This window comes from Synchiropus splendidus, chromosome 10 (genome assembly GCF_027744825.2).
Source record: "Synchiropus splendidus isolate RoL2022-P1 chromosome 10, RoL_Sspl_1.0, whole genome shotgun sequence".
Taxonomy (NCBI): domain Eukaryota; kingdom Metazoa; phylum Chordata; class Actinopteri; order Syngnathiformes; family Callionymidae; genus Synchiropus; species Synchiropus splendidus.
Genome location: NC_071343.1, coordinates 22,464,105 through 22,488,367, shown reverse-complemented (window position 1 = coordinate 22,488,367; position 24,263 = coordinate 22,464,105). Strand labels below are relative to the sequence as shown.

At 40.9% G+C, this 24,263-nt stretch overlaps 1 protein-coding gene across 3 annotated transcripts in view; it reads right to left on the bottom strand.

The window, feature by feature from the left end:
• Nucleotides 1-24,263, bottom strand: part of adcy5 (adenylate cyclase 5) — a 59,646-nt gene that overhangs the window by 9,872 nt on the left and 25,511 nt on the right. For all 3 annotated transcript variants that reach the window (XM_053876138.1, XM_053876140.1, XM_053876139.1), the window contains exons 2-9: nt 13,826-13,975; nt 12,304-12,425; nt 8,126-8,237; nt 6,697-6,824; nt 6,147-6,305; nt 5,931-6,072; nt 4,559-4,696; nt 823-845 (exon numbers count right to left, since the gene is read on the bottom strand). In XM_053876138.1, the coding sequence (XP_053732113.1) occupies nt 823-845; nt 4,559-4,696; nt 5,931-6,072; nt 6,147-6,305; nt 6,697-6,824; nt 8,126-8,237; nt 12,304-12,425; nt 13,826-13,975 (974 nt within the window). The remainder of the gene's footprint in view (nt 1-822; nt 846-4,558; nt 4,697-5,930; nt 6,073-6,146; nt 6,306-6,696; nt 6,825-8,125; nt 8,238-12,303; nt 12,426-13,825; nt 13,976-24,263) is intronic.

Here is a 24,263-nt window from a genome sequence, read left to right as displayed (position 1 = left end):
AAGATGTATCACTCCTGACCAGACCAGATTTGATGTTATAAACACCAGTTCATATTTAGCGGAAATTCATCTGATTTTTATGTTGTTTCATTCATCTCCTTGTCCTGCATTTTCTGCAAAACAATCGCCACAACATACACAGCTATCTAATGCAATGAGCATCTTATGGCTTCTCAAAGAGAATTCTAAGCATTGATCAATGCATGAACAAATGATTTCTTTCTCACAGGAAACAGTCTCATAAATCAAACAAACAATTGAACAAAGGCCTGGTCAGATGGCTGAGCTCCTTATCAGTGTTGCTGAGTGATTTGAAGCAGCAGAGGAATTTTATCTATGGCTGTAAAGAGGTCCGTGCCGCTTCGGTCGGACCCGCCGCTCGTTATTCATATTCGACCGAGAGACGCGGTGAACCTAAACAACGATCTGGTGCCCCCTAGTGGTTTCACATTTTATCGCATCTTCAATCCCAAAAAATAGTCGATATTAAAAAAATCCAAGGAGATATGGTTCCCCAAGTCTCGAAAAAAAAAAAAAAAACCATCCCAAGCGGCCAATGTTCAATATCAAAAAATAAGCACAAGTTAAGACTGTGGTGAAAAGTAAACTATGGTGGGAAAATCTGAGATAATTATTAATTTTCAAGATGGCCTGCTAAGGAATAATGTAAAGTAAAGAAAAATGGAATTATTAGACTGTCAGGAACCTGCACTGACTATCTCCTGCACAAACACCTGAACTTCATCACTTGCAGTGCAGTCGAAGGTGTGAGCTCGGAGTGGAAAAGCGGCAGTAGAAGGAGACGGCATGTCAGTTACTTACTTGTCTTTGGGGTCTTCAAATCCCTGCAAGGAGAGGAACAGAGGAACAGTTAGAGGAAACCCTGAGACCTCCATCGACAAGTTTATATCATGCTCAAGGTCATGACAGTCCTCACTTCTGAACTCTAACGGTCCATCACTTTTAGCCGCTGATGTCAAGTAAATGTCCAGATGCCTCAGGAGGAAACATCAGGATAAACACACAAGTCATTCACTGACAGAAATCTTTTAGCAAAAACTGGAGCAAAACCACACGCCGCCCAGTGTTGATGCTCCCAGTCAAGCCGCAGGGTGAGGTGGGAAATAGAGCATCTATCTGGCCTGTTGTTCCACTCACAGGGCTGTGACTCCTCTCCTGTCGCTCATGTCATGTTTAGAACAGACCAGGAAAGAACCAGGAAGTGGTATGGCCACCAGGGGAAGTTTCAGGTCCCTGCTGGATAAATCCCGATGCTGTCGCACAGGCAGAGCTCCGTAATGGTGCTTCTCTCAGCCTGACTGCTGGTCATAATAGATGTCAACGTACTCATCGGCAGAAATTAGAACGGTGGTATCAACGATGGATCACATTATTGAGCTTCCAGTGACATCCCCGCCTCCGGAGCATCACATGGTGATCGGTGTGTCACCATTATCAAACGCACTTCAGTCATTTGCACACGCTCGGGAGCTCACGAGCACCGCAAATACAGTGTCAGATACAAAAAGGCAGACTCGAATCTTTCACGCACCAACACCAAAGCAGTCTGTCTCCCTCTGCCGGATAAATTTGGCAACATCAGCGTGTCGACGGATGCTCGCGCAATTGCAAGTGATTCTTCCAAATCAGACGGGCAAGAAAATAAAAGTATAAAAGGACCAGCCATCTCCTTATTCCGAGCATAGTTTGTAAGTAGTTTCAAAGACAGTCCAATTATATCTTATTTCACATATGATTTCATGAAAAACATTCTTTTCTTTAAATGGAATCATATTTGAAAAGTGTATTTTATATTTCGAGCCCGTTATACCTGGATTATACCTAGATTTGTTTCACAAAATAAAGTTTATAGAACAAGACCAGACCTCTCAAGCCACACATTTGCAACAGCACTGACTTATTTTTACCCAAATTCTGTGTCCATTAATATTAATTAATAATGAAGTAATAGTGTAATAGTGTAATGAGATCAAACGGACAGCAGATGCCAGTAACGCCACAGAGTTCCTTTAAAATGGACAGGCGATCTTTGTAGAAGAACTAAGGAATCAGTGACTATGTAAACCTTTACATCGTTATAGTGACACAGATATCAACTTCAACCAAAAGATTATTAGAAATAGAAGAAATAGTGGGTTTTCATTCTGTGTATCCAAAAAAATCCACAAACTACCATAAAGTACATTGTGATTCAGATGAGGCTTTTATAAATGGGTCAAAGGCCTGTGATGTCATTGGAGTTACCAAAAAAACGGTGGGCTGTGCATCGAAGAGGTGGAAGTAGCCGACATATCATGGAATAATGAGGGATTTTCCACCATTTTTGAGGAAGAAGAGCATCTCCATGTAAAGTAAACACTTATTCTTATTCAAACCATGTTGTTGCGGAAGCGACGACTCGGACTATTGTGAGAGGACTTAGTGTCTGAAGGATGAGAGGCGGACGGTGATGGGTATGTAAGGAATCCTGAGACAGAAGTGCAAGGTTGATGAAATAGTATCGTTTCATGAACGCTCATCAACCCATCGCTGATGGACGGACGACAACAACAGCGACACTGAACTGTAACGTTAATGTGAATGTAAAACTCTCTTAAGAAGGGTGACACATCACAACAACACATCATGCCTTAGGGTAAACATTGGGACTTTGGTTGTCTTTTTCTGGTAAGTACTGTAATTACACCACCTCACAGCAGTATTGATCGCTCCTCTGCTGTTTTGGATTGTGTTGGTGTCAATGCTTGCTGTTTGTTTACATTCAGGGAATGTGGGTATTTGCAGTCGGTTTCAAAACCCATTTGAGGCAAACTTTGAGGGCAAAATAATCCTGCAAAGCAGCAAAATGTCGATGGTTGCCACTCGTCCCTCACTCTTTAATCTCATTTCACCTATGTCTGATGACGCTCTTCATCTTCTGGTTACAAGAACAGGCTTCCATGTTCACTCACACCATTACAACATACAGCTGTCATGCTGCATCACGGTTCGTCATTACTCTCAATACTTTCATTCTAACGGTGAACTTGACAGGAGCTGCCTCCAGCAACGTCACAAAGGCTTGTGGGCTTATGTAGAGCTGAAATTCACCTTTGTAGATGATGGATGATCATTTTATACTGCGTATTTATGCTTCGGTTGGACACTTTAAATAAACGCACATTTTGTCATCATACTCATATTAAAAGTTGAACTAGCACTGCTATTCAATGGTATGTTGTGTTTTATCAAATCTGCGTGTTTTAACAAGAGCTGGTCACATGACTGCATACTCCATCTGGCCATGTGGAAACTCGAGCATTCGTGAATCCGAACCAACCAACAGAACACCACCAAAATCAAATTACTTCTATGTGAGCCTGCTCCCAACCAGCACTGAAAGTTCCATCAAAATATGATTTTCTGTTCTGGAGTTTTCTGTTCATAAACAAACAAACAAAGGCATCTTAGAAACCCCCACCACACATCATTGGTGGAGGCAATAATAATGATTATTATGGCAATTATTGTTACGATAATAATGATTATGATATGACGCTTCGTGTCACTACACAATATTTAGTCTCAATGTGTCTTTGACTTTGCAGTGACAGATGCAGTGATTGGGATGCAGCAAATAGTCTCCCTCCTGTATTGCTGACCTCAGATGAAACTCAGTGAGTCAGACGGAGAGGAACATAGCGCCACATTGGTCTCATACGTAGGAGACTGTAAGTGACTGTTCGACTCTGAGACAGCCATTTAATAAATGACAGTCGCTATGTTTGAAGATGGAAGGATTTTAAAGATCATTTTTAGTCAGTCCCACACTCGCTGAGCCTACTGGATCAGTCCTTTGACTTTACCACCTGGTGAACAGACAGACAGACAGACAGACAGACAGACAGACAGACAGACAGACAGACAGACAGACAGAGGTTGTGATGCCAACCAAATTTGGGCACTCAAGTTTGTGTTGTTGAGATACATCCTCTCCAGATGTTCCCATAGTTCCTGAGAAGGAATCAATTCCATTCTGAGTGGGAGAATGTCAGCTGAGGTTCAGACCACAGCTTCCAGTCGAGGGGCCCTAGATCTGACGAGTGGGGCCAAAATAAAAGCTCATGTTGTTCTCAGAGGAAACTACTCTTTGGTCACAAAGGCTGAACCAGACTTTAGGTTAGCATGTGTGTGTGTGTGTGTGTGTGTGTGTGTGTGTGTGTGTGTGTGTGTGTGTGTGTGTGGATCCCATTAGCTTAGCTTATAAATATCATAACCCATCCCAGAGGTCTGATAATGCACACAAACACGCTCTTCCAATCTCAGCAGTTTCCTTTTTCGTTTGCTCCCCATGTTCATGAGAAAGTCCGAGGGTTCAAGCAACATCACCACATCATCATCATCTATGCCCTGCCTGATGATGATGAGCCAATATGCCAGTAAAACAAGCAGCTGCTGTGGCCCAGTCTGAAAATCTTAAACTGACGGAGGGCACAGGAAGTAAGAGGGAGAGAAGTGGGGGATCAAAACGCATGAGAGCAGAAGGAAAGCTTCTCACCATCCTCTTCATCTCTTTGGAGATCTGGTTGCCCCCCAAGTGGTTGTAGAAGGGACGGTCAGTCCAGTGACCACTGTTGTGGGTCACCGAGTTCGTCCTCTGACGATGCATTTTGGCAATCATGGCCTTTTCTTCTTTCTGTCAGCGTGGAGGAGAGAACATAGGTCATCACAAATTCAATCACTAGCCAGGACATGTTAGCTGAAGCCTGAAGATATTCGACCCTTCTTTCAAACCACATTAGACGCCTGGCCTCGCGTCTGTCCTCATGACATTGTGAGGGACTAAATGCTAAAATTATAGGTATAAAAGTGGTCATTGGTCATTTGATGTGAAAGTCATTTCAATATTTTGCAGTTTGTGACTTCAAATTTAAACAACAAGAAAGCCAAGGTGAATAAAAGCAGAACAAAGCCGGTGTTTTCCATTTATAAATTACAGGTGCATCACCAGGTAAGAACCTCAGCAACAACTCGAGGGAATTCATCATGATGAAGCAGAAGCATGTGCAAGTTCAGCAGCAGCAGCAGCAGCAGCAGAGACCCAGGGCGGCTCTGACGTCTGATCATCTTCGGCTTCTTACACATCCCAGAATAGAAAGTGCTGCAGCCGCTCCAGGATGTTTGACTTGATGGGGGAACTAAAATAGCAGCACTGTACAATCTCTCCTCTGTTTTTAGGCAGGAACGAGTGGATGGTATCACTTCACATGACATCTATAGCCCAGGCTTGTGATACAGCTGCAGGACAGAGATGACAGAAGTCCAGTGAGGAGCACCATCACATGCGGGCAAGAGGTGACTGCGCACAGTCGACTACAGGCAGAGCTCATCTTTTCATTTGAGTTTTTAAAATGATTTTTCGTCTTTCAACACAAACAATACGACCTCGATTTGATCTGGTTGACATGAAGATCATGGAGTTTTGTGCGGTTCACAGTAGAGGTAATGAGGAAGGACACCAAGCCTTCTTTGGAATCACATGCAAACGTGATATACGAGTATAGCTGTGACCACATTGATGGGTGGAATTAAAGGAATCTTACTCAAGAAACCGAGGTAGTTTCCGAGGCATATTTTGCAGAGTAAGTTGTAAAAATACAAAGGGAACAGAGAAAAAGATGCCCTTGAAAAATATGCTAAAATAAAAACACAAAAGAGACACAACGTTATTAAACAAGATACTGATATTTTTTCTGAAAATCATGTTCAAGCAGTTTTCACACTGACTCCACGCTGAGCTGAACATCACAGTGATCAACAGTTGGAACATATGTGATGACATGCACTTCCTCCCCTTCTTCCTGCCACGCCACACAAACGTCAGTTTCGTTTTCTTTCCTGTCAATGTCGGATGTGTGAGGACGTCTTACCCTTTTCTGACTGCATCCCACGATGAGGAAGGTTTCTATGCTGTTCTTCTTTAGGTAGGCGTTCCTCTCGCCACCTGCCCCTGGCTCCACGTCGTAGTCGCCATTCAGGTAATTCAGAGTTGCCTTCGTGATGTGGATGCGCCTGAAAGGCAAAAAGCCACCCACACGTGACATGCAGTCATCAAGGTCCACTTTTAGCAACCTGAGGGGACTTACCCAGCTTTGCCACCAGCTTCCATTTGATTGGCTAGCGTGACGTCGTTGGACCAGACGTCAAACTGCCACTTCCGGAGTCCCAGCACTCCGCAGTGCACCCTGCCACTGTGGATGCCCACTCTCATGTTGACGTTGACACCCGTCACCTCGCGCACCAGCCTGAAGGACAACAAAGTATCTTTCAGACTTTCTGAGATGATAAATGTGTGATGATAGTGGGTGCTTCCTGCTGCATGTTCAGCATAAATCAGTATATGTGATGGAGGAAAAAAAAAACATTGTTTTTAACTGAACAGAATATCATTAAAAAAAAACAACCAATAAAAACTGCAAAGTACTACTAAATACATGAGTCAAGTCCAGTTCTATGAGCAGTGCATGAACACAGCACAACGGTTCATTGTCCCTTTAAAATGTGTTGCAGCAGCGGTTGAAATCTAATGTCTGGACCAGTTCAATGGAAGTATATCTGTGTAATCAGAAATTGAATATGAATCTCCACTATTATACTTCCACAGTTCCAAACATGCGCGCCCTGATCTTCACTCACGAGATAGCCTCGATCATGTCCAAGCCCATCTCCACACAGCAGTGGGCGTGGTCAGCTCGAGCCTCCGGCAGCCCGGACACACAGTAGTAGCAGTCTCCCAAAATCTTGATCCGCAGACAATGATTCTCCTGTGGGGAAGAGTAACATAACGTTTTAACAGAATGCAGTGTTTCTTTTCTTTTTCAATTGGTTGTTTTTCCTGAAGGCTAAGTAGCATGAGCTTGTAGAGATGGAACAATGACGCTGCCAGTTTCTTGGCTCTCAGTGGTTCTCAACTGTGGGTCTTCCCGTCCAAACAATGAGACGGTAGATCATTTTCAGTCACACTATATTCTGACCGTAAATGATCTGATACCATATTTTTTCTGGCTGGTGAACGTAATCCAGGATTGAGAAGCTCAAGCATTATAGCAGCAGGACTGATTCACAGGACTGAAATCTTATTTCAAATGAAGTTTTGAGTGGGAAAGCCATGAATTCCACATACATCTGCAACACCACTCTGCATAATGTTATCGCATTTGAGCATCAAAAACAAAATTCATACACCAGTTTCTGTGACTGGACGCCAGTGTTGCTTGGAAAAAACAAAGAACTGTGGCTAACTGGTTGGGACCACCTCTGGAAACACTGCAAGTAAACCCAATACCTAGGCACACACTGGTGCAGCTCTCTGAGTTTCCACATTTCACACTGTAATTATTCTCTGGGTGAAATCTGTGCTACAATCTGCACACACTAGTTTATCAACATCGCCCACGCTGTGAAATAAAGCTAGAAACCAGTCGAATGGAGCACTCTAAGCGCTCCATCAGATATGGCCTGTGTCTGGAGCTAAATGATGAACTCTGAAGGACACTCTGAGACTGGGGGAAACACAAGTGACGCCATTACAGTCACAACTTCTGAGCATGGCTGTGTACGTTCCTCTCTGGGTTGTGTTGAACTTCTGCTCAGCAAGACATGCTTACACACAAACACACTCTCTCCATCACTACTGTCCAGGCACATGATCTAAACAGCGTTGGTAACTTTGTACTTTTTTTAAATGATCAGATTACTTATCCAAACAGAACACAGTAACACATGAGTCAAAATGTTCTGCTCTCGACATACATTTTGTCACCGTGCTGTTGGTAAAGCTCCGTGGAGTGGAGCCCTACTCATTCCAAATATAGGCACTCAAATTTGGGCACTCCAGTCTGGAATTGTTCTGGAACTATTATCTTCACATTTTCAAACAGTAATTTTCCACCTCACACATACGTTTATACAGAAATATTCCTCTTATTCTTAAGCCACTTATAGTGTTTTGCCCACAACATACATAGTTTTAATTTCATCCCCAGGTGTGTATGAGTTCCACAGCTGTGACCAGGAAATGAGAGTGAAAGAAGCACAGGTATGACACAGTCGTGACAGTTCTTACCGCAGCCAGCTTGTCGAAGCGAGCAAAGAGCTCGTTGAGGGTCATTACTAACTCCTGCGCCGTGCACTGGGACGCAAGACTGGTGAAGCCCTCGATGTCCGCGAATAATATGCTGTACAAACATTCAAAGGGACAAGGGACACAGTCATTCAAAACTTACTTACCAAGAGGTGTGACACTAGTTTTAATTCTGCCACCTGCTGCCCTGGTGCCACATGCAGCTTATCAGTCTCCCTGAAGTTGCCAGCTGTGAACTGCTCTATTTAGACAAGCCTGTTGTGCCTCAGTGTGGTTGGTTTTCATTTATTCTTCAAGTTAACGTTTTATCTCTTAGATTATGTCCACTGACTTGTAGTTGAATGCCTATACTGGTGTAAATGCAACAATGGTGGATATTTCAGGGGAAAACTATAAATAAATTAATATAAAATATTATGTATATTTATGTCGATGTTTACGTTTATGGAAATCAGCAATTTCGATGCTGGGAAAAAGCCAGAAGCATCTGATGAGAAACAATTTGTTTCGCTTCATGTTAAATGATTGCTCCACAGGAAACATGGCCAGAGGCATGAACAAGACAAACGGAGGAGTGTTCGAAAGTCAGCACACTTCAGTGAAAAACTGGGAAATGAGGACATGATTCCAAGAACCATCATAACCTTGACCACACCACCACCTCCCAGAAATCCTACAAATTCAGCCTGGGTATAAAGTTAGTGCTCAAGGGAAGATGTGACCGAAGTTAAAAACCATGGTGGCGGACTTGGTAGAGTTCCTGATATATATCTGACATACAGAGTCGTTTCTGAAGTTAGTACCTTGAAAGATGTTGTTCCTGAAGGATCAATATAAACGTAAGCGCAGCTAATATGTGTGAAAGGCTATCACTGTTGTCCATGAACTAGTGGGAGCTAGTACAGCGTGGCACAGTGTTGCGCCCAAGACAACACCCATCTTGTTCGAATGAGACTCAATAAATAAATGCCACCAGTGTAAATAAATAAAGCGGAAACAATGAGTGTTATTACGACAGTAAATTTAAATTGAAAGTTAGATTTACGCAGGGAATGTTTACAAGTCAATATTGCAACTAGAAAACCTTTATATCCTGGATTCAGACAGTGACACAGGTCACGACCGCTTCTTATCGTACTCCACATATTTCCTGAACATTTCTTCCAAATCTCTCCGCAATGTTTCAAGTCATTCTGAACACAACACTGGTTGGTTTCTCCTTATTGGAGGTAATTCACCATTTATATTCCACAGGGCACCGGGTTTCCAAGTTCATGATATTGTCTCTGAAAATACATTACTTATTCATTTAAATGAAGTCAATGACAGAAGTTCTGAAACGTGTGATCAGTTCAATCCACTACAATGATGAAATGAAACGCACCATAAGAAAGTTGTCTGACTTATATTAGCCCAAAGAGCCAGATTGCAAAGTGAGTTTTGAAGCTGACCCTCAGGCAAGATGAAGGGCGAGTTATAAATAAGTCCACCAGACCAAACCCATGAATCTCACATGGATTTCACAGGGCGGCTGGCCGCTGCACAGCCTGAAGAACATAATGTGTTTCTGCGCGTGGGCAACGTGTGCAGGCGGTTGTGTTCAAAATGTGAAAATAATCAAGAAGAAAGTGTGATTTTCATCTTGCATCCGTCCACACGGTCCTGAAAAACAGCTTCAGTCAGAGCTGGGTAACGAACCCGGGTCTGAGGAGGCTGAAGGTTGCTCAGTATGAAACTGGGCCGGATTAGGAGTCCACACTGCGAGGAACACTTTTCTGAGAATAATTGATTGTTTTCAGAGAAATGTTGCAGGGAGGTTGGGTGAAATAAGACACTTGACTGATGGGGACATAAATTCAGCAGGGAAGCACGGACAAAAGCTCTTGTTTGAATTTCCAATTATTATCCAACACTCACCCTGATGGTCATCGGCCCTTCCTCTCTGCTGAAGCAAATGTTTTTTTTGTATATATATATATATATATATATATATATATATATATATATATATATATATATATATACATATATATATATACATATATATATATATATGTATATATATATATATATATATATATATATATATATATATATATATATACATATGTGACTTTTCAAATGACTGTTTGGAGTGACCTGTAGCTTTTTGACGGGGGTTGGTTCTGCAGTTCATGGTTGGTTCTACAGTTGACATACCGACAGGGTTAAAATCTATGTTTAAGGTGGACTTCTCTAGAACGGCAAGACGTTGTGACTGATGCTAACTAGCTGGTCTCAGAAGTGAAGGCTTTGCCGGCTCACTCACCAAGGTTGCAGAGAAGTGCTCATTGATCGACATGAGACGCGGAGATCATCTCTATGACAGAGGCTGTCATAGAGTCTACATGTAGTCTACTTGTACAAATAAATGGCATGGATTAAGTCCGTCAACCATCAGATGTGTTGCGAGTATTTTATGTAAAGGTATTTTGAATGCAACATACAAGGTAGAATATTTAGAAGATACATTTCATGATCACGATCTGCATCTATGCAATAATTATGATTACCAAGTCTTGACAAACCACCAATCTTGTGAGGACTATACTTTGTGAGGACATTTTGGCATGTCCTCACAAGGTTTAGTAGGTTAAAACGTCAGTAAAAGCAGTTTATTATTATTGTGTTTGGTTCAGAGTCCTGGTTATGGTTAGCCATTTATTTTGGATGGTTAAGTTTATGGTGAAAGGCTTTTTGGCAATAAGAAGTCTTCACAAAAATAGTGAAATAAATGTGTGTGTGTGTGTGTGTTTGTGCAATACTATCCTTGTGAGGACCGTATGCGACATTTGGCTGGGTTAAGCCAATTTAGGATAATCTTTGGCCATGAGTAACGGAGTAGAATGCTTGTGTCTCGGTCATTCCCCTTTATGTGGTCAGTCAGTTCATTCAGATCTCTAAAGTCTCTTGTCGACAGTAGTCCAGCAGTTTCTGTGTCAGACACATTTTCATGAAAACCCTCACATAGGTTTTCATTTCCTTTGTCAGTGAGTTCCACATTTTCACTCCCACTATTTGTCTCATTGTGGTTCTTAGCATATGGTTGGTTGAAGTTCTCTCTTCTTCTCTGCTCCTCCTCATCAGTCTTGAGGAGTCTTGTAGATGATTCAGTAGAAGACCAATTATAACTTAAGCCTTAAGTCAGTCAACCAGACTGACAATGTACAGTAAAACTGTATATCAAACACATTTCCATACAGAACCAAAACCTGCAAAAACCTTTTGTAACCAGTCAAGTTCGAGTTGTTTTAAGTGTGATCAATCTTTTTTCTTCTTTCACTTTTTTTTGGAGTGGTTCCCTTTCAGTGCTTCCAACTTCAGAAGTCCCTGATTGCTCTCCAGCAGGGTGCTACATCACTTCTTATTCACAGCCATCAACCACACACTCAGGACTGGAATACATTTGAATTCAGCAGATGCTGCTAATGTGCCGCCTACTGCACTGTGAGTCAGACAAACTTTCACTCATTTCCAAGTTTAAGACTTGAGCTTGTCCTATCCATTTTCATCATTCAACCACAATTCTCTGCGCTGATGGTCTTTTGGGCGTGATGGTGATCCAGTACTAACAACTCACATCACACAACTTAACTACCACTACAAGAGTATAACAGTTTAATAATAAAGTTTTCATCATTTGTGTCACGGCTGCATACAACTATTGGACATGACAGGTTGGTAATTACAGACGCATAAAGACAGACATAAGAATACAACTGCTTGTCTAACGAACTATATTCTCATGAACTGCAGGGGCCAGAAATACAACACAACTTCAGGTTATTTTGTTTATATCAATGGCATCAGATGACAATCAAGTCTATATATTTTCAAGACACAATAGAAGCCCCCAAACCTTGACCATGCTCAGAACGCCTGCAACTTATCAGAGCAGAGAAATATTAGGATAAACATCTTGTTTACTTACATTGAAACCATCCAATCCTTCTAACAGAGTATGTCAATCAAGAGTGCCAGCATAAGATTATAGATGCATTTATTTAAAAATAAAGAACTGAACAAAAACCATGCAAATCTATTCATCTTTTTCTTTACTGATTCAATCAGTTACTGCACAGATTTCCAGGCTCTTTGAGGTGCGAAAAAAAAACCCTCACCTGACATTGTCATGTTTCTGGATGTAAATCTTATGAAACATCATATCTTCCTGCTTGGCGTTGATGTCAGCTTTCATCTCCATGGCAACATGTCGGGGAAGCACTGAGAGCAGGAGACGCTCCTGAAAAATAAGATTATAAATAGGTTAAGTGCTGTGTCTTTGACCTCCTAAGAGACAAGGATAACGGGGATAAATGGATTCACTTGATGCGGCAACTCCCTCTGTCTTTTGAGAGCAAATATGTATATATGTGGAGCACTAGTTTGGAATGCACAACTATGGACAAGCTAAAATTAAAAAATGCATGTTCTCAGCCAGTATTTCGCAAATTTGATTTGGCGATGACGAAAGAAATTCAGAGCATGATAAACAGGGAAACATTCAGCTATGAAACATGGGCATGTGCAACAAAGAAAAGGCCTAGTTAAGAGTTCCACCTCACTTGTTTTGTTTACTAAGAAAAACTTGGAATGTCTTTTTCATTCACCATTAATGTGCCATACATGTGTCCAAATTTAAAAGGAAAAGACAGCTATTCCAAACTCTCATAAAGGTATTTCAAATTACAGTGCCTTATCAGCGACTTTGTGGGCTGCTACGCCCCTGACACCACAGCCACTCAAGGATGATGTGAGTATTAGAGTATTAGAAAGAGAGCAGTATTGCATGAGGCATCAACATGAGGCATTGAAGGATTCACGCGTGTAAATATATAGGCTAAAATATTATGGTAACATATTTGCTAAAACATCTGTTAAACTTCTAAGCTGACAGCATGTATGCATGTCTTACTGTATGTATGTATAACAAACCAATATGGTTAGTGAGACAATGCTGAACCAAGGCGGTAGGGGAGGCGTCACTCCTACTTATGGACATTTTCTACCGTAGATATTTCAGTTCTGTGCAGAAACAAACTGTAGTGTTCTGTTGGGGTCCAATATGATTTCAAAAGATATTTAAATCAGGAGAGGTCCTCTTTAAGACACCACCATTCTGCTGAGTAAGCATCTTAAATGCTAAAGCTAGTTCGGCTCTTTTGAGCAGTGAAAGCAAGCACCAAAAGTTAGCCTGGTTGGACAGGTATTAGATGACAAATGATGCTGCCCATTAGTTGGACAGAAATGCTTTTGCTCACAAAGAAAACTACAGCACGTACAGGAAACCAAACACCCAGGACACTTTAGTGGTGGTTGCAGGTGTTAAGTTAGATCTTGCTTCCTTGTTGTGTTGTAATTTGGTGTGGTGTTCTGCAACTTTAAAGGCTGTTAAAGAAAGAAACAAAAACATAGTACTTATTTAACTTTTATCCAAATATTGTTCTGTATTGCAAAAGAACAACTCAAGAGTGCTTCTATTATCAATCCTCTTACTAATTGAATTGTAAAACGCAACAATAACTTAATGCACAAGGTCAGTTGATTTGCATGGCAGGAAGCTTTTGTTGTAGCCAGATGAAGGAGCAGTAAATCAATTGAAACACACCGTGGCCCTCACCTCTCACCCGGCTACTCTCTCACCTGCTGCTGGTTCTCCCTCTGAGAGTGGAGACGAGCTTGTATACATTCCCTGGTCTCCTGGAAGGCCTGCCTCTGGGAGCCCTCAGCCGGGTAATGAGTGCACACTCCCACAATGTTGGTGCACGAGAAGATGAGCACGTTAGACACGATCTGCGAAGGAGGAGATTGAAAGACAGAGAAACTCAGAAGGGTACATGAAAGACACAGGCTATACTGGTCAAGACCTACAGCACTAACAGTCAGCATGATGACGTGCTTCCCATGTTACAGCCTTGCAGTTCCCTCCCCTTTTTCCTCCTTCCAGGTATCAGTACAGTAAACTGCATCTGTTACAGCTGTATTTTCAGAACAGGTGTTCTTCCACTCTCGGTTCATGTCCTCCCATCTTCACAGACTGAACTGTAGCAAATGTGCCAAAAAAGTAAGCTGATATTCCGACAAAAGCAAAACAGGGCAAGAATATTCAGCATAGCGGCTGGCTATTAACAAGCATTGTTGCAACTACAGCAGCATGTAACAGAGCATCTGATAGGTTTTTTTATTTTTATTTTTTAATTTAATAGTAAGCATTAGAATTCTTTCAGTTTTCAGTTTCACCAATATGTTTTACCCATGTGGATACGAATCACATATCTGACACCACAAATACATGAGTAAATGCCCCAGACATGTTTTTTTAAAGATGGGGCTTGAAATGGGATTAGGATCACATTTTTTTGTATCAATGGAGCAATGTTCAAAAGGGCATCATCCACAAGTCAGCCTTGTGAGACAGAAGCTGGCACAGCTGCTTACGGACAGACAAACAAAGTGATGAAAATGATACTACTCCATATAGTCTTCTTATAAATGACAGACCAGTGTAGTCAAGAAATATATATATTATTAATGCTATTTTTGAGTTTGCATTTTCAGGCAACTCAAAATTCCACTGCAGACCCTCCTCAGCAGTCACTGTTAATGACGTCACAAGCAGAGCATCTCCACATTTATTTGGTACAAATCACTCAGTGATTCATCACCACCAAAGATGATGTGATGTGGTGCACTCAGAGCATAAATAGGTTTTGTAAAATACATCACCCGAAACAATCTTGAAAATCATCACAAACACCACAAAAATCAACAGTTGTTAAAATCAGATCCAAACATACTACAATCCCGTGTCAGAAAGCTTAACTGCAGTGGAAATATTAGGCATCTCCACAACACCGCTCACGATCCATGTCTTTGTATTTTCCTTCTATATTCAATATTACCTTGTACCAGTTCTACCAGTTCTTTATTTTATTGTATGCTCTACTCCTCTCTTGTCTTTCTGTGTTTTGTACACCGTTGTCTCTAAGCAATACCGCAACTCAGTATCAAAAAAAGCATCTATCAATCAAAAAACGACAACACAAAATCCCTGAGGTGATATTCAGTACACCGTCCTCTCGGTCATATCACCTCAAATTATTAGGCGCTGGAACAGGTCATCCCAACCTCTGTCTCCTTGCCAGTGATACAACATCCCCATGGAACCAGGACGAGTCACTTCTCTCCTTTGACAATTCAGAGCTAACATTCAGCTGTCTGTGAGGTCCCAGTCAAACAACATAGATGTAAAATAAGGAATATAATAAATGTCAACGCTCTGGATGAACTAAAAATGAAAAATATATTCGCATGTCTTGCTTTATTTCCTTTTTTATGCTGCTCAATTAATTTAGCCAAAGTGTGTTTGACACTGCCTCCAAACATTGTTCTTCCAACGGACTAACTTCCGGGTCTGATTTTGTGGCATAATCCCGATTCTCTGATCAGCTGCATCCTTTCTTCAGTGTTTCAAGTAGACTTTTTTAAATGATTGTGACAGATCTTTGTTTTTGCTCAGCAATGTCCCTCGGTGCTGTAGTCCTTTAGCACCAAGCACTCATGCGGGTGACGATGGTACGGCAGAAAGTTAGCAACAAACCTTAGGAGAAGAAAAAAAGGAAGACCATGACCAGAAATAAATGAAAGTGCTGAAGTCTTTTGCAGATTTTTTGTGAATTTAAATGCATTTCCTACAGTTTATTTATTTGTGCAAATTCCAGTCAATTTACAGTGTACCTCGCAGGCTTTCAGCTACGATTTTGAAACAGGGGTCCAAGGCCCTGCCCCTAACCCCGCACCCAGTCCATTCCCCTCCCGACATGCCATGTCAACTACTGACTTAACAACTTGCTTTGTAAAAAAGAAGCTTTTTTTGTATAAAAGAACTCAGTAGCTGTTGCCATAACACTTTCATATATATATATATATATATATATATATATATATATATATATATATATATATATATATATATATATATATATATATATATATATATATATATATATATATATATATATATATATATATATATGAGCAAAATGCATAGGGAGTGTGGGCTTCATGCCATAAGAAATGCCAAAATAATAACTTTGGATCTCCTCCTTTCATCAGCGTCCGACATCTCATCGATAGCAGTGCACTTCCTTGCCAAAGACATGGATTACTGTGAGATTACGCCGGTAAACAAACATGACGACCGCGATGGCTAAGCTACAGCTGCAAAAGGGTTGATAATCGGTGAATGTCCATCATATTCAGCTAAATTACTGGGCTGAAACAGCCTTTCCATGGAAACCAGTGTGATGACACTCAGAGTAGGGCATTATATAGGCACTAGTGATCAGACATTTAGGGCGTCCGCTGAGATGTTTTGCAGTTGAAGGCATCCATAGGATGTGCAGACGCCCCCTAGCTAAAAGCAAGGTACCTTGTAATTTAAAAAATAGCGATTGTCTAACTCGAACATCAATTTATGAACAAAACACTGGCGTACCTGTGCAGCAGGGGAAGTAGAAGACTGAAAGGTGACAGAAGTGAGAACAGACTTCATTGAATTTCCCCACAAATGAAGGACATCTAATCGAGGGCTGTCTGATCAAACAGCCAGCTGATTTATCTGCACCGATACGGACATTTATGACATCATGATCGGCAGATCAAATGACAAATATGAGCCGAGTTCTGCTTTATTTCATTATTTTTTTAAAGGATGCTATTTATAATTATACATGATGAGAAATGTAATTACTCTTTAAAAAATTGACATCACAATTTTAGAATGCTGCCGCCCCACCTGCAGAGTGGACCTGCAGCTGCAGACATTAGAGCCAGCCAGCCACGATGGCGCTCATTTGGCAATACCCCTCTCTCCAGGAAAATGACAACCGAATTGCAGTTCGCAACATGTGCACTTCCCGACTCAGAAGCAAGATTAAAACAAGACACTTGCCCTCAAATCACCATGCCCACCACAGCACAAAGAAGTTAAGAACCAGTGCATTCTCCTGTTAACAGAGAAGACTGTGGGGCCAATATTTCACAATAAGAAAGGAATACAGAAAACAAAGCAATGTACAGGTTGAGTGAGGGTGTGGACTGGTGAGAGACAGTGAGGAAACTAGGTGGTGAGACAAAGACTGTTTATTCTGGTTTCCTCTCATCCTCTTATCCGTTGCCAGGTTGCAAAGAAGAGACAAGATATACGGCCGCCACAGCCATTTCATTGATCACTCACAGGTAAAACAAAACAGAATCCTTGACCTTAATTGAGATCCATCTGGCCCTATGTATCCAGCCAATTCTTTACTTCTTATTTATGAATTCTTTATTAATATATTTATTTATTGAATCCTCTATGGACTTTGTATGTCATTTATCGCTCAATGTTGCGCATTCAACTTGTGTTGAAGGTTGCTTTCCTTGCTGCTGTAGATGCTGAAAGTGAAAAATGAGCCGCAACTGCTCGCTAGTCAGTTGTAACGGTAGTTCTAGAGACCAACCATGCAAATACGCAAATGCTTTACACTCCACACAAGTTGTGATGGCAGCTGGGTACTGATTGAGATTTCCCAAATTGATTGGATTCTGCTCACATCAGCCTGATTCCATTCGATCTGCGATTCAATTCATTTTGCTCAATTTACCTATTCAACCAGTTTTGAAGAACAGAGTTTGAGAACACTTTTAACTGTTGAAGGAGCCGCCAACATTATTAAAAATACTAATGTTTACAACCTGGTTCAAACTATAGGCCGTTCTACAAACTCTTGAAAAACACATTGTTGAATAGATCCAGGAATTATATCAATCAACATCAGGCTATGCACAGGAAAACTGATTCAGATCAATTAATATTTTTTTTAAAGAGCCCAGCCATTCACCTTCATTGTGGGAAACCATTAACTCAATTTCTGACAGTCTTGTTCACCAAACATCCATATTATTTATTCAACATTACACTAATGTTAAGACGAATGGCCAGGTGACCCTCACATGTCAGTTGGTCTTGAGAAAATCTTGTAAACATACACAGCGAAACTTAAATCCTAAGAGAATTACCTGAATAGTCTTGGGGGGGTGGGGAATGCCACAATTAGATGCTTTATGAGTTGATTTGACAATCGCAGATTTCGTTTTCATTACTGACCTCCTGAAAATACTAAATACCATGCGGTTATATTATGAGGACAATGAGGAGGAAAAATGTAAAAAGAAATTCCTTCGGCGAGGTGGAACATCGGAATGACCGAAAAAGAAAAGTTTATCTCATGAGTCACTAAAAGCCCTCACAGAAATCAGCTGGAAAATATGACATTTAAAGGTGGGTGTCTGGTACCCCGCCGCATAGCCAGCCAGTCAGCTGTTGCAACGCACAGCACTGCGCTTCAACCTTGTAGCATCCCTACGCCTACGCTTCCATGGAAACAGAATGCATCAGATTGTCTTTCAGCAGGTCAACACAAATTTTCCCCGCCAGCACACTCCTTCTGTTATCACTGCAAGCGCCTGCTCAGGGCTCTATCGGGCTATTCCTTACCTCCAGTAACTGCTATGAAGGAGAAAAGTGATGCCGTTATTTGTGAGTAGTGCGGACAAACGGAAGCAACACAGTTGGTCTGTGAATGTTAAACTGCAAAGAGGAGAGATTAAGACTAGACACACATAATTACATTAACATTTATACAGAGTTGCATCTGTAAACATGGAAACCAAACAATACTAGAACTTGTGAAAGAATGTTTGACACCTAAACTACAGAGCTGTTTCTGGTCTGCATTCATCAGTACCGATAAAAGATCAGTAAATTGTCTTACGAAACTGTTTGGAAGGTAGACATAAGGACGAGTCATTTAGTAGTCGCAGCCTAGGTCTGTCAATTACGAACAAGGTAGACGGACACGGTGACGGGGTGGTCACCAATCAGATATACACCAATCAGTGGGCATGTTGGACCAAAAATACAAAAGATAGAGACCAGGTAAGAAAGCCAGTGAGGTTTGTGGATGTGGTTAATGAGGGCACGAACAGGAGGCTGAAGTGGGGGAGGCCGACGTGTTGTTCCTACTCCTGGTGGGAAGTGTTGAAATAATATGATAAACTACAGAACAATTCCAATATTGGCATTTCAAAATCCAAGTTTCATTTGAAGATTACAAACTCTTTCCTTAAGAACACTGGTGTACAAGGGGGGTGCAGAACAGTGTGCTGGATAAGGACAAATTTAGGTCAAATTTATAATAGACTTTCAGGCAACAATCCAGTTAGAAGGAGCTGTGCTCTTAGAAGCTCACTATCAATCAATAGCAGCATTGTTCCTTCAAACAACAGCCTTGATTAATGAAACACTGAAGAGCTTGTCCACCATATAAGCATACAAGTGCTATGAGAAATCACAAATACTACATGTGTTGCATTATTTCACAGAGTGTTCCAATATTTACTGACCCCTATTTGGAGCACAGAACAGTGAGTCGACAGTTGTGTGACACAATATGATGGCTGGCTAACACAAACAGGTAGTGGAAGCAAAGCACACTTTTTCATAGCGTGACAGAAGTTTGTGCTGATATTCGCCTGTCTCAGCCCCGTGGGGAGCAGAACATTTACTTGCTGCTCCTAAACTCTGGAATGCACTCCAACTGGCCAGCAGAAACACTAAGTCACTCCCAGACCTCAATCGGCAACAAAAAAAAATACAATGCATAGTCCATATGACCAAATATAAATTGCATATTCTCTTTTGTCCTTCTCTAATTGTAACACTGCACTTGTTTGTTCTTTGTAGTTTGCTTTTTATTGTCATGTCCAGTTGCACTGTTGATGAATGAAAATATATTATCGTTATTATTCAGATAAGTCTCACCAGATAACAGCAGGATCAGATGGCTGTCAATTACTACAAATTTTAACTTCTTCCCACCAAACTCTTGTTTGCATGTATACACAAAGAACAGCACGCCTTTCATTGTCTTTATACAGACAAATGACATATAATGAGATACTTCTTGCAAAGGTCATTACTCTGACATGGACTTCTCATACTCCCATCCAAGATGTAACGGATGCATGGTACGACTGTATACATTTGACGGGACGTTTGTTTTAGGGCACAGGTCTGCAATGTATTCCAAAAAAGAACCACTGTGGGCCAAACAACGGAAATGATACCAGTATAGAAAGGAAGCAGCGACAGTGGCATTGCGGTGACCAGTGAATGCCGATCACTACATCAGCAGCCAGTATGTAAATATTTCACGGACATAGTAAAGTCTCAAGAGAGTCCCCAAACAGTAATGTATCACATCAAATTAAAATGCATGGTTTTTCTATTTTTTTCTCCTTCAAGAGGTATGTAAAAATGAGTCTGAATTAAAATGATTTAATGGTTCATTTTTTCACATCATGTACACACAAGGTCTCATCATTTTAATAACAAATTCATAGTAAATCAATGTGATCGGTATCAGTGATCAGTAACAATAACTAACGTAAACAATTTTCCTACTGAAGCGATAATGATCCCCAGCTTGTCACAAAACCTTGCAATACCATCCGTAGCACGTACTCAACAGGCCCAAGTCTGTACCAACCGCAATGAAAACTTCCACTTAGCTAAGCATGACTCGGCCTAGTCTAAGGCTTCATTTGAAAACATCTTTAATAGATGGGTTGGCCATGTCCAATCAGTACACTAGGGCACGTTGTCCCCTTTAAGACCGGTCATGTGCTGCACGCCAATTGCCACTTTCAAGCTCATTATACAGAACTGAGCACAAGATTGACAGAGTCACTCACATGAGCTGTCGTTTGTTGATGGACTTCTGCTCTGTGAGCTGTCAGCAGCTACATTCACACCTTGGAAACTAGATGCTCACCACAAACACATGGAGGTAAAAAGCTGTGGAAAAAGAAAACAGTGCCAGATTCACCAGCCCCGAAAAAGAAAGAAGATTAAATGTCAACCTCATCCGATTAGTCATGTTAGTGTTAATGCTTTAAGTTTATTCACAAAAGATGCCCGTCATTGTGACTTTTGTTTTCATATGCCATCAAACATGGAGGTCCTGTTGTTACAAACCCATTTCAGCACCAAAAGCGTATACAACAGTAGAGTGGACAATTTCATAGAGACTAGTGCAGATCAAAACGTGACATGACCACGCACCAAAAACATCCATTTCAAACAAATCCATCAATTGTTTTGAATGTACTACTGTGACATTACAACCTTCTCACTTTTGGGCAATTCAGTCCACTCTTGGCTAAACTTCTGAAGCCTCTTGAGCAACACACATTAATATCATTTTTGGAATTTGCCCCTTTGCCTCCTTGTCTAAGGGACTTCCCACACTTCACAGAATACAGATTCATATTTTCAACAGCAAGTACAACATTCAACATCTTTTTTTCTGGTTCCCAGACAGACAGCTTCTGCCGTCTCTCCCAGTGACGCACGGGATTGGCACCCTCCAGCCCTTGTGACTCTGAAAATGACTGAATTAGAAAAAATGAAGACAAAATGCAGCAATTCATTCCACGTGCCACAAATTAGACTTTTCTCTTTTATCAGATTAAACAGCTCTCACACTTGTGGATGCATTTAGGAGCAATTTACAATGCAGCATGTGCTCTTAAAGAATCCAAAGCAGAGTCCTGTATTTTATACTGATCACATGGGTTGACAATGAATTTGTTGTCAAAATGATGACACCTTCTGTGTACAGGAGAAAAAAATAAAATCATTTTAATTCAGACATGTTTTTATATACCTCTTCAACGAGGCAAAAAATAGAAAAACCTTGCAGCAACTATTCTGTCAAACGGACAAATGAAAAACATTGAATTCGATGCTGAAATTGGCTGATCATGATCGGTGACCTTTGTTCCAATGTTCCCATAAAACAAAAGGTGTCAACACAAAACAATTCACAGTTAAACTCCCAGGAGAGGTTCAAATTCAGTATGTTGTCAACAGCACTGAAATAAGATTGGTATGAAACAAGATTATTATTTTATTATAATTATTTTTTTTTACCTCTCTACCTGTTTTTTTATTTTAAACCACCCAAAACTGACATCATCTGTTCACGAATCACTTCTAACAGTTCACATAAGGTACACTTTCCATTTCACCCAACAGGATCAGAACAAAAGAGCAGTCTTTTGAGGTTGTATTTCCTCTGCATCCCAAAATATGTGATCAGGATCACAGTCAAGAATTCTTTCAAGGTCATGCTGGTATTGACCCAATATAAATTCTGTTAGAGTAGTAGTGAGTTTAGTTTGACAGAGACAAGATCAATGAAGTCAGAGGAGCCACAATTCAAATGATGGCAACCAGCAGAGATTGAAAAATCAAAAGAACCAACTTCCAATTAAAAATGACTGGTAAACGCAAGCTTCACTCAGACAAATACAGGGCAGAAGCATTAGACGGTTGGTCTTTGGCTGGGAATATGTCAGGAGTACCTTTGTGTGGAAGCACTTACTGTAGATGTGGTGGAGATGAAAAGGTCATTCTATGAGTCATACCTTTGAAGAAGAAAGACCACTGACAGACAGAAGAGAAGGCTCTTTTAATTTTTCATTGCTCACATCAAAAGACTGACTTACTAGAGGTTCTTCCAAAGAGAGACTTAGCATTTCCACTCTGGCTATAACAGACATGAAGCTCTGTTCTATGGTTTGATGTGAGCACCTCATACTCATGTCCAAGCAATCTCCAACAGGAAACAAATTCGCAGTTTATTTTCCACGGTGACCTTTACATCAGTGGATGACAGAAGGATTACGAGAATTCTCCATTCACCAAGTCACAGAAAAGCTGGACACATTAGCTCTTCCTCTTCTCTGTGGCTTTCTACAAGAGTCTCACGGCGAGTAATATCCTGCTCTACTCTTGCTAAGTTAGCTGCAGAACATGTGAACCAAAGAGGGGTCCTTGTGTCAGATTATGAAACCAACATCTCTGTGTAGTTGAATAATAATGCCAGCCAGAAACTCCCTTGTTAGCTGGTCTTGGTTTTGAGAACTACCATTCTGAGCGCTGATGTCACCTTCGAGTCGAACTGACATGACCAAAGATGGTTACTCAACAGTCTATGGTGCGCACACAAGAAACCGTGAACCAGCCAAAACCAACCCAGGCTATCTGTGATGGCATGCAAAAGTGAAACAAATCAATCAAGATTAAATTGCCAGCTTTGATATGAATTTTGTTTCTTCATCTTCCTGCCACAGAAAGGTTTGCTGTACTTTCCCAGAGTACACAAATGTCTGGTGAAGTCTCTCAGAGGTGATGATTAGGTTCTTCTGTACCAGCCTATCCAGCACCAAAGTCACGATTCGCCTCATTCTTCGGACTTCAGTGGTTGCAAGAAACAAAATGTGTGTCTGCTAGTCTTCTGCACTCATATTTAGAAAGTGAATAAACCACACACTGCTGCTCCATTTGATCAAAATGACACTCGCTTTGGCACAAAATAAATAGATTTTCCTACTGGCAAACGTAAATGAGTGACGTGGGACTGACGTCAAATATATATATATATATATATATATATATATATATATATATTCTCAAAAAATGCACTCATTAGCTCAATGCTGAAATTTTTACCTAATAAAGATTTTATTCCAATGTAATCCACAAGACGCGCCACTTAAGCTTCGAGTCAGCAGGAAGCATTTTAAGATCAACAGAGAAGAGAATAAGACTTAAATACTAAATCAAGTTTATCAGCAGCTCCAGGTCTATTTGATTCTCTTTTTCACCAGACTTATACGCCAACTTTGGAACCAGAGCGATGAATCATTGGTGGTCCCAGCAAAAGTATTAGCGGAGTAGGACCCTGATCCCAACATAACAAACAGTAGATGTGTATAAGAGGGGAAGGAAAAAGAAGGTCTAAAAGAAAATCCTTCAGAGATACAGTACCAGCACACTGCTCATACAACCTCCGACACAGCACTAGGTGCAGGAACATGTGCTCTTGTTTCCCAAAATGTGTTGAGGCCAAATATAGACAAAAGTAGTAGCTTTGACTCTCCAGGAACAGAATGGCTGGGTTTCATTGAG